General features: G+C 30.9%; 2 protein-coding genes across 2 annotated transcripts; one reads left to right on the plus strand and one right to left on the minus strand.

The window, feature by feature from the left end:
* Positions 1 to 684: 684 nt before the first annotated feature.
* Positions 685 to 6,078, plus strand: LOTGIDRAFT_104432 (hypothetical protein; the record flags this gene model as incomplete). Its single annotated transcript, XM_009053222.1, has 10 exons — positions 685 to 802; positions 1,365 to 1,567; positions 2,371 to 2,522; positions 2,836 to 2,902; positions 3,292 to 3,428; positions 3,659 to 3,787; positions 4,287 to 4,503; positions 5,008 to 5,073; positions 5,364 to 5,462; positions 5,848 to 6,078. 10 exons carry the CDS (start codon positions 685 to 687, stop codon positions 6,076 to 6,078), a joined length of 1,419 nt encoding a protein of 472 aa, XP_009051470.1.
* A 3,461-nt stretch (positions 6,079 to 9,539) lies between these two features.
* On the minus strand, positions 9,540 to 9,716 carry LOTGIDRAFT_104153 (hypothetical protein; the record flags this gene model as incomplete). Its single annotated transcript, XM_009053223.1, has 1 exon — positions 9,540 to 9,716. A coding segment is annotated over one exon (177 nt), but the record flags the coding sequence as incomplete, so codon positions are not given.
* Positions 9,717 to 11,542: the final 1,826 nt, after the last annotated feature.

An 11,542-nucleotide genomic window follows, 5' to 3' on the forward strand; every position in this document is an offset into this window, starting at 1 on the left:
TTAAATTGACACGATATCAGCGCTTGAGTCGGTTATAGCTAGGCGAGAGTCCTAATATAAATACGCAGGTCAAAGTGGAAAAATTACTATCTAAGGTCAGTGGGGACTGTTTTGACCAATTCTTGGACCATGGAGTGCCAAGTTGACTAACTACCCCTCGAAAATCAAAATCCCCTTTATCTCAAGGTTATACTGTTGATATCGACTTCAAAACAATTTCGCATAATCTCTCACGAGAGCTGTCATAATTTCTAGTTTTCGGACTTAATTAAAGAAATCAGTGCAACGACAAAATGTGGTCGAACGCCTGTGCATTTCACGACTTTTCATTGAAAACGAGATTGACCTAATTAAAGTATCAGGTCATTTATAACATCCGCTTCCGGGTTGAAAAATTGTTGTAATGACACCAGGATAAGTTTAATACTCGTGACAACTATGAATTTATATTACTGAATGAACCAAATTGATAACTTATCAGTTGGTAAATGGATGATAAGCATTGTCCAATAACAAATGAGTATTCAAGCCCCATTTGATGATTCACTTCAACTTGAGGACATAATGTCTGTTGATATTTCAGACACTCAACTTATTATTGACACTGGATCCACCAGTGGTAATAGCTCAAACAACAGAGCATCCCAAGATGTTCAAGAGGTGGATGATGTGGAAATTAGATCTATGGACAACCCTGGTGTGGCAACTATTAATGGTATTAGTAAAGTGACCTCTTATATCACAGTAGCCACATTGCTATTTATTAATTTGTTAAATTATATGGACAGGTTTACTGTCGCAGGTAAACACAACATCTATTTCTAGCTCCTCCAACTCAGCTCTGAGGGAAAAGAGAAACTGACAAATGTCATCTTAGAATATATATTCTTTAGCTCAAATTGAAATGCCAGTTTAGAAAAAGGAATGATATTGTTATTCCTAAACTCAAATGTGGGTTTTATTGCTGAAATATTCCAACCTGAACTCCTGCCAGGAGTCCTGGTCATGTATACTCGAAACGATCTTAGCGCTAGGATGTCCTAAAATCAATGTTACAAGATTAGAACCTAGGACATCCTAGCGCTAAGATTGTTTCGAGAATACGTGGCCTGAAGTTTAGTATATACTCCACATATTCAGTTTATAAAAGACTGTAGCACAATGTATATACTTTACTGAATATACCATATCAATTATGTCAAATGTCAATGAGCTACTACTGAAAAACTAATTTCATGAATCATGAAATGAGTGAACAAATTACAATTTCTCAATATAGTGATCAAAGACTAGTTGTTTTCTTAGACATCTATGTCGTAAAATTTTTTTAATTTAATCTTTCATTATATGTTTTTGAATTTCAGGGGTTCTAAAAGATGTTATAAAATATTATGATTTAAATCATTCCCAAGCTGGGTTGATTCAGACATCATTTATCTGTAGTTATATGGTATTTTCACCAATATTTGGATTATTAGGTGATAGATACACCAGAAAATATATCATGGCAGTTGGTATTACTATGTGGTCTGCTGTTACTTTATTTTCATCATTTATTCCAAGAGATGTTAGTATCATGCTTGGGTAATGGGGTGACTTATGGCTTATCACACAAAAGGGTAGATTGCTATACCGGTATTGTAAGATTATCTGGGTTTGGGTACCCCTCATGGCATGAAATATTATTATGCATGTATGTGACTCCATATAGTTTGTATAATAGACAGTGTTTTATGGAACAGCAAACACTGTTTAAAGTTTTATCTGACACAGGCAGACATAGAAGAGTGGTGAAATGTTAAAACAAAACCATTTTTTGTTGTTCCTTTTAGCTAGGGCTGGGCGATATACCAGTATCACGATAAATACTGGTTCAGGAATTTGTATCGTTAGTAATATTGCCTGATTAAAAAATACCGAAATATGGCCAAATCGTGATATATGGTAGATATCATGATAAATGGTCAAGTTTTTGTCCAGATAAGATCATCTTCATAATTTTAACAAGTAACTTAATATTTATAACAGATGTTTCTTTCATGATATACAAGACTGGGATGTTTCTTAAAAATATTTATTGTTTTTTTTTACATTTAAAACTTTGAACAACATTCTGTATCAAAAACCAGGAAAAAACCATACCTAAGAAATGTTGCGATATATACCCATATCGTGATATATTAATGCTTAATATCGTGATATTACTACTTTCAGCTGTGTACTTACAATTGCTCAATTGTTTTATTGTTTGTAATGCCAGCCAGGCAAACCCTTTTGAAAATTCTCAAATGATGCAGAACAATTTATCAAAAGCCATTGTATATTTAAGTGATCAATATTATTTTTTCACTGTATATTTTTTTATTTTAGAGTTTCTATGGTTTTGTAATATTACGAGGTTTAGTTGGTATTGGTGAAGCCAGTTACTCTACTATAGCACCAACTATAATAGCTGACTTATTTTCTAAAGGAATGAGAACTAAAATGTTGATGGTATTCTATTTTGCCATTCCAGTTGGCAGGTTTGTGAATTTCTGCTTTAATGTGGCTGAATTAAGAGTTCAGCAAAGATTCCAAAGTCAATCAAAAATGCTTTACAGAGTAAAATTAAATGATATTAAACTGTTTTATTACAATAAGCTAGTCAAAATTTCATTTATTGCAATAATATGCAGACAAACCAGATGTTAAATTTCTGATAAGTGATACAGATAGCTGAAATTTACCCTTGTTATGTTGGACAAGAAATATTTAAAAACTGTGTCTTAAATTGATGCTTTAAAGTGACTCTAACATTTTCTGTCTAATTTCTATATATTTTGGTTATTTTTTCAGTGGAATGGGCTATATTGTTGGATCATATGTGGCATCTCTTGCAGGAACATGGCAGTATTCTTTACGGGTAAGTCAATATAAATTAAAACTGAGACAAACCTGATTCTTGATTCAAAGCACTGCACAGGAAGTGAATTTGTGCAAATAGATAAAAAAGATTATGCAACATATAAAGGCTTGAAAATCTCCTCTGAATCTCCTTAATATTAGCATTTTGATCCTTTGGTTAGGAGCAGATTGTGTAATATTTTGTATATTATAGGTAACCCTTGGGTTAGGAGTTGTTATTGCAATATTTTGTATATTATAGGTTACCCCTGTGTAAGAGAAGTAGTTTGTGTAATATTTTGTATATTGTAGGTTACCCCTGGGTTAGGAGTAGTTTGTGTAATATTTTGTATATAATAGATAACCCCTGGGCAAGGAGTGGTTTGTATAATATTTTGTATATTGTAGGTTACCCCTGGGCTAGGTGTAGTTTGTGTAATATTAATATTGGTATTTTGTAAAGAACCACCACGAGGAATGGCAGATGAAGGGACACATTTATCAAATACAGGTGTTATAACTGATCTCAAGGCAATATTTAGATGGTAAGCTTTCTGAAATCATTTTGATCAGACATTGTTAAAGGGAAGTTAAGAATGTTTAATGTTTAATCCTTGATCCTCCCTATTTTTTTACTAAATAGTTTGGTCAAATATTTTATTTTTGTGGGTTTCAATTTTCATGGATTTGAAAGCACATGTATGGGTGTTTTTACTCATTACAAAATCACTACAAGTTACATCTTATAAATTTGAATCATTCATTTCTATTTTAGTAAAAGTTTTACATTATCTACAATTGGTTTTACATGTGTAACTTTTGTCACTGGAGCCTTGGCATTATGGGCACCAACTTTCATGTTAAATTCCATTTTATATCAAAATCATCCAGCTACAGAGGAAAGGTTAGTTTTTGTGATATTTTGATATTTTTGTAATATCACTTTAATGAGTTTCTGTAAGAAAGTAATGCTGGAGAAGAATAAAAGAATATCTTTCTGCTTTACAAGAATGTTTAGAAAAGAGAATTTGAACATCATTAGAGAAAGGTGTAAAACTTGAGTCAGTTGGTTAAAGCAGTATTACACAAACAAGGTTTTTGAAACAAGCCACAGTTTGAATGAGTTAATTTGAAGATTCTTTGATTTTACTGTTTTAGTCTTATATTAAAATTTATAAAAATCAAATACATTTTGTCCACTTTACCTGTTAATAAGTAGTAATCTCTTCCACATAGTTTCTTATCTCTCTCAATCTCATTTTGATTATTAATCGATTATTGATCGATAGCCTGCCATGGATAATCAATCTAAATTTGGCAATCAATACCGAGCCCTACTTTTATTTATAGGATAGCTTTTAGTTTAAATTTATATTATGATAAAACATTTGATTTTATGTAAGTATTTACATTTTTATTTATAGTGTATCATTAAAATTTGGTATAATAACAGTAGCAGCAGGATTTATAGGAGTCGCTGTTGGTGCAGAAGCTGGCAGACGCTATAAGAAATATAACCCAAGATCAGATCCACTTGTTTGTGCATTGGGTTTATTATGCTGTGTACCATTCCTATTTTTTGCTTTGGTTTTATCTCAATACAATACCATTGTAACCTGGGTGAGTTTTAGTAATATCTTTTGGTTCTGGAAATAGGTTATTTATGGATTAGTCATTGGACAAAAAAAACAGCATCTGCAATTAAAAGTAAGCTATAAAACATAATATGTGCATGCAACTGACTAAATAAGTTTTGTTGACAGTTGGAATCACATGGAGAAAACAGACATGTAGTCATCCTTAGTATGTCTTCACACTGACAAAATCAATCAGACAGACATGAAATAAGTCCACTATGAAACAAACCAGCAAGCAGTAGTATGTTTATATTCTCTTGTTTTAAGTGTTGAAATCATTGGAAATCATTATAAACTAAACAAAATTTCGAAATTCAAGTAGATGTTTTATATGAATTCCACAGCTCTGTAGTATTTTTTTCTGAAATTGCAGACTTTCTTGCACAAAGAATTCTGTTTCAATTCACCTGATGATATGAACAGTGATGCAATAAATCTTTATGATGTGATTTTTGACTCACAACTATAAATATGGTATTTTTTATAGGTGTTGATATTTATAGGAGAAACATTCTTATGTTTAAATTGGGCTTTAGTAGCTGATATGTTACTGGTAAGTGATTTAGATTAGCATTTACTTGTAAACATACTTTGACAGCTGAATTTGTAAATTTAAGAATGCAACAGGTTTAAACAAAAAGTTCATAGTTTTAAGTCTGCTGCCCATGTTTAAGATATAAAAGCCTCATCAGTTCAGCATATGATGGGTGTTACTTTCTGGAAAGGATCTTCAAGTAAATCACTGAATTGGGGAACAATGTCAGAATCAAGAATTTCTATCAAATTGTAGTTGAAACTTGTTGAATAGAAATCATCACATACTGTTTCATTGTAATATTTCAGTATGTCACAATACCTACAAGAAGATCAACGGCTGAAGCTGTACAGATTCTGGTCTCACATGCTTTTGGTGATGCTGGCAGTCCATTACTCATTGGAGTGGTAAGTTTTGTAGATATCTCAATTTAAAGGCAAAGAGATTTCTAAATTTTTTATGTGTATTGCGGATACTGAGAGCATTGTTTGCACTATTTCAACTTTCAGTCAGACATCTGTGATTCTTGCAATTTCTAAGCACTTTATTACACCACTATTGCAAAGGCTCTTTGATATTAATAGCAGCTTTTGTGTTAGTGACTTCACTCAATGTCTAGTTTTAGTGGAATTGCATGAACAAAACACATCAGGCTTGACACTTGGAATGGCTGAAATCAATGATCAAACAAATCAAAACAAACTAAATCAATTTTCCTATATTTTGCAGATTTTCCTGAATTCCAGTAACATATCTACCAATACCTATTATTGTTTTATTTGTGTTTTTCAGTTTGCTGATCAGATATCTGCAGCTTATGGTCCAGTAGCTAAAAGTACACCAGTTCAATTTATATCATTACAATATTCTCTCTATTCAACGCCATTTGTATGTATACTAGGAGGTGCCTTCTTTCTAGCTACAGCATTAGTTATAGAACAAGATAGAAATAGTGCTACAAAACTTACTAAAGGTAAGACAGACAATAAGTTCTTGTTGAGCGTAGTCATTAATGATTTGTAAAATTTGAGGTTGTACCATAGCAGTTAAGCAATGTTACAAAAGCACAGGCATTTTCAGATTATTTTCCTCTGTAATGTACTGAAAGAAGTAAATAGAAAGAAATTTCTAATGTAGTTGTTTTCAATTTGGGGAGCGAGGTCTCTGAAAATTGGTATCTCAGGGCTTAAAAAACACAGAGGCTGTAATTGAACTGCTAAAATTTCACCACTGAATATTCAAAAAAGTAAATGATATTCTGCAGCTGCTAAATGCTAATTATGACTACTTAGAAACTATAGGTCCTTTCTGACTATCATATATATTTGATTTCAGGTCTTTCAACAGCTGACAGTAGTCAGTCATTACCAGCGATATTGAGTGATAAAACAGACGATGATGCTCAATTAATACAAGCATGATTATAAAAATAGGTTACAGTGAGAAGAATATCTGTCCAGAATACATGACTGAGTGTGCCTTTAATGATTGTGTGTGGTGTATGTTATCATTTCATTATAACTTGTAAGGGTGAAATTGCTTGTTTATTAGTGCTAAAAGTGACATCATTAATACTATTTCAAAACCAATAAGCTCATAATGTAAAGAACCAAAAATATGGTTGAACAAAACTCAATGGACTTTTTGAGATTATAAAGTAAACTGATGACTCATTTTAGACCAAATGTTATCTACATATCAATAGTTACAATTGGCTATATAAAGTTTATGTACTTCATTCATTTACAGTAATATACAGTAAAGATTGTTGATATATTCTCAGTAAGTTTTATGTGTTTGATAATAATTGAGTTAAGAACATGGCTATTTCTGAAATGATCTATATAATAGAAATATTTGTCTTGAATATACATTTTTAGACTGTTTCAGAAGAATATAGCTATATACATCATGAGATTTCAGTCTGTGAATATTTTTGTGTTTTTAAGAATCCTGTTCATGTATGAACTAAAAATTGATATTTGTGTAAATGGAATATCTGTTCTTCAATATTTTGTTACTTGTGTTGCAGTGTGAGGCAATTTACATGGCATATTTTTAAAATAGTTTGTATTCCAGAAGTTAAAGGGATCGTATAGAGGTTGTGTGTGTAGGGGAAACTGATCAATTTGCACCATTCCAATTTTCTATCAGACGTTCGGGTTCCTGCAATACCACTAAAACAGAGTTCTTTATGACATCACTAAGTGCGCCAACCTTATGTGATAAAGCATATTTTGCGATTAGTGACGTCATCAAACACCTAGTTTTAGTGGAATTGCAGGAACTACAGACTTCTGATTGAAAATTAGAATGGTACAAATGGATGCTATCAGTGTTCCTGATACACAAACAAAATTTAGGAAACCTCTTTACAATCCCTTTTTAACAACAAATGAATTTAATAAATTAGGATGACTTTTCTTTTGACATTAATTGAAAAACCCAGCTTCACAATTTTAACAGAAATTGAGTTTAAAAGGAGCAAGAGAAATAGCTTGTTCACAATTTAGATTTTGCTCAAGTGCTCAGTCTATTTATTATTGTCAAAATATAAAGATATAAGAGATATTTTCTTTAATCAAAATATAATGTATTTATTGGTAGATTAAGACAAATGCTGTTACAAAGATATCTATATGCATCTGAGAACATTTCCAAGCAGAAGCAAAACCAGTGTATTTTTATATAGATTAAATATAATACACAAACGTCTAGCCATTCAAAATTTGCACTTAAACCATGACTGCAATTGGTCACCTTTCTTATATCATGGAATGTAGAGAATTAATAGAATTGTACTGAAGTGAATACAGCCAATCAGAGCCTTCACTAGAAAGACTGTATTGCTTTTTTACAGATGTTTTGTTTGTGCCTCTGATTGGCTGTAATCGCTAGCAATCCAGCCAATTCGGTTCATTTACTAACTTCTGTAATACAAGAAAGGTGGTTATTGCAGTAAAGGTATAAATATGAAGTTCATAATAGTCAGACAGTGTGAAAATGCCCTTAAATTGGTCATTATGAAATACACTATCATAAAATGAAGTATAATATCATTTGTTTTGAATCAGACCCAGATGTGCTTTAATGTCTGTTTTCAGACAGTAAGAACAAAATGTACTGTTTATGTTTTGATATTTTCTTGTGTTCTACACAAATATTTATTTCTTTCGTGTTGTTGTTTGTTTGCTAATCAAGTAATCTCAATTCATTTTAAAACCGTTAATAATGTTTTAAAATAAAGGAAATGACATTTGGAATGCTCCTACACTTTGACCTTTAGCTCCTGTGTATTTAGGTAGATAATTCACGCACTATTAATATTCTGACTTTAAGTAAACACACATTCCAACTTTTCTTCAAATTGTAGAATTTCTCTAGTTCCTGATTTATTTATCCAAACAAAACCAAAGTCAGAATTTTAGTGGTTATATTCAGAAAGTGAATGAAAATTAAATTCATTTTGGAAAATTAGATAATTCAGCCCAGTTTTACAAATTTAAATGTAATTCTAAGTATTTAATAAACTGTATTGTACAATTTATAATTGAAGCAGTTTTGACAAAGGTTTTTTCCTGTACATACCAAAAATTGTCATTTAATATGTTAATATCTCAGACATTTGTTAAAATTATGCAAAAAAATAGTTATTTTTGTACATTTTTAATTCTCATTTGTTTTGTTAATGTATAAATTATAAAATTATTTAAATAAATAAAGTGTGTCATGTATGCCTATAAATAAAACGTTTCTCAGATCAGCTCTTCAGATGAATGGTTGCAAAGTATCTTTAAGTGTAGAAAATCATGTGTTTTATGTTTTGCAAAGACACTAGAAGTTTTTCCCATCAAACCTTTTTGTAGCAAAGAAAGTTGTAGGCCTTCCATAAGTAGCTGTCGAACTTCTAAAACAAAGCCAGTTGAAAATTCATGAAAATGGGGCAAAAACCTTATTACGTACTTTTGTCTGAAATTTTAGCTGATTTCCAACAATAAATTACTTTTTACAGATTGGTAAGGTTTATCTGTAATATGTACTTTCACATGAACTTTCAACTGATTTCCAGTAATAAATTATTTTTCACAGACATCACAGTGGTAAGGTTTACCTGTAATATGTACTTTCACGTGAACTTTCAACTGATTTCCAGTAATAAATTACTTTTCACAGACATCACAGTGGTAAGGTTTACCTGTAATATGTACTTTCACGTGAACTTTCAACTGATTTCCAGTAATAAATTACTTTTTACAAACATCACATTGGTAATGTTTACCTGTAATATGTACTTTCACATGAACTTTCAACTGATTTCCAGTAATAAATTACTTTTTAAAAACATCACAGTGGTAAGGTTTACCTGTAATATGTACTTTCACATGAACTTTCAACTGATTTTCAGTAATAAATTCTTTTTACAAACATCACAGTGGTAAGGTTTATCTGTAATATGTACTTTCAAGTGAACTTTCAACTGATTTTCAGTAATGGATTCTTTTTACAATTATCACAGTGGTAGGTTTATCTGTAATATGTACTTTCACATGAACTTTCAACTGATTTTCAGTAATAAATTGTTTGTTAAAAACATCACAGTGGTAAGGTTTACCTGTAATATGTACTTTCACATGAACTTTCAACTGATTTCCAGTAATAAATTATTTTTTACAAACATCATATTGGTAAGGTTTGCCTGTAATATGTACTTTCACGTGAACTTTCAACTGATTTCCAGTAATAAATTACTTTTTACAAACATCACAGTGGTAAGGTTTACCTGTAATATGTACTTTCACATGAACTTTCAACTGATTTCCAGTAATAAATTATTTTTTACAAACGTCACGGTGGTAAGGTTTATCTGTAATATGTACTTTCACGTGAACTTTCAGCTGATTTCCAGTAATAAATTACTTTTTACAAACATCACGGTGGTAAGGTTTATCTGTAATATGTACTTTCACGTGAACTTTCAACTGATTTCCAGCAATAAATTATTTTTTACAAACGTCACAGTGGTAAGGTTTACCTGTAATATGTACTTTCACATGAACTTTCAACTGATTTCCAGTAATAAATTACTTTTTACAAACATCACAGTGGTAAGGTTTATCTGTAATATGTACTTTCACTTGAACTTTCAACTGATTTCCAGCAATAAATTATTTTTACAGACATCACAGTGGTAAGGTTTACCTGTAATATGTACTTTCACATGAACTTTCAACTGATTTTCAGTAATAAATTACTTCTTACAAACATCACAGTGGTAAGGTTTATCTGTAATATGTACTTTCACGTGAACTTTCAACTGATTTCCAGTAATAAATTATTTTTTACAAACATCACAGTGGTAAGGTTTACCTGTAATATGTACTTTCACATGAACTTTCAACTGATTTCCAGTAATAAATTACTTTTTACAAACATCACATTGGTAATGTTTACCTGTAATATGTACTTTCACGTGAACTTTCAACTGATTTCCAGTAATAAATTACTTTTTAAAAACATCACAGTGGTAAGGTTTACCTGTAATATGTACTTTCACATGAACTTTCAACTGATTTTCAGTAATTAATTACTTTTTACAAACATCACAGTGGTAAGGTTTACCTGTAATATGTACTTTCACGTGAACTTTCAACTGATTTCCAGTAATAAATTACTTTTTACAAACATCACAGTGGTAACGTTTTCTGTAATATGTACTTTCACGTGAACTTTCAACTGATTTCCAGCAATAAATTACTTTTTACAAACATCACATTGGTAAGGTTTTCTGTAATATGTACTTTCACGTGAACTTTCAACTGATTTCCAGTAATAAATTACTTTTTACAAACATCACATTGGTAAGGTTATCTGTTATATGTACTTTCACGTGAACTTTCAACTGATTTCCAGTAATAAATTACTTTTTACAAACATCACAGTGGTAAGTTTTACCTGTAATATGTACTTCCACGTGAACTTTCAACTGATTTCCAGTAATAAATTACTTTTTACAAACATCACAGTGGTAAGGTTTTCTGTAATATGTACTTTCACGTGAACTTTCAACTGATTTCCAGTAATAAATTACTTTTTACAAACATCACATTGGTAAGGTTATCTGTAATATGTACTTTCACATGAACTTTCAACTGATTTCCAGTAATAAATTACTTTTTACAAACATCACAGTGGTAAGGTTGACCTGTAATATGTACTTTCACGTGAACTTTCAACTTATTTCAAGTAATAAATTATTTTTTACAAACATCACATTGGAAAGGTTTTCTGTAATATGTACTTTCACGTGAAATTTCAACTGATTTTCAATAATGAATTATTTTTACAAACAACACAGTGGTAAGGTTTACCTGTAATATGTACTTTCACGTGAACTTTCAATTGATTTTCAGTAATAGATTATTTTTTACAAACATCACATTGGTAAGGTTTACCTGTAATATGTACTTTCACGTGAACTTTCAACTCA

The sequence above is a fragment of the Lottia gigantea genome (assembly GCF_000327385.1).
Source record: "Lottia gigantea unplaced genomic scaffold LOTGIsca_2, whole genome shotgun sequence".
NCBI classification, from domain to species: domain Eukaryota; kingdom Metazoa; phylum Mollusca; class Gastropoda; family Lottiidae; genus Lottia; species Lottia gigantea.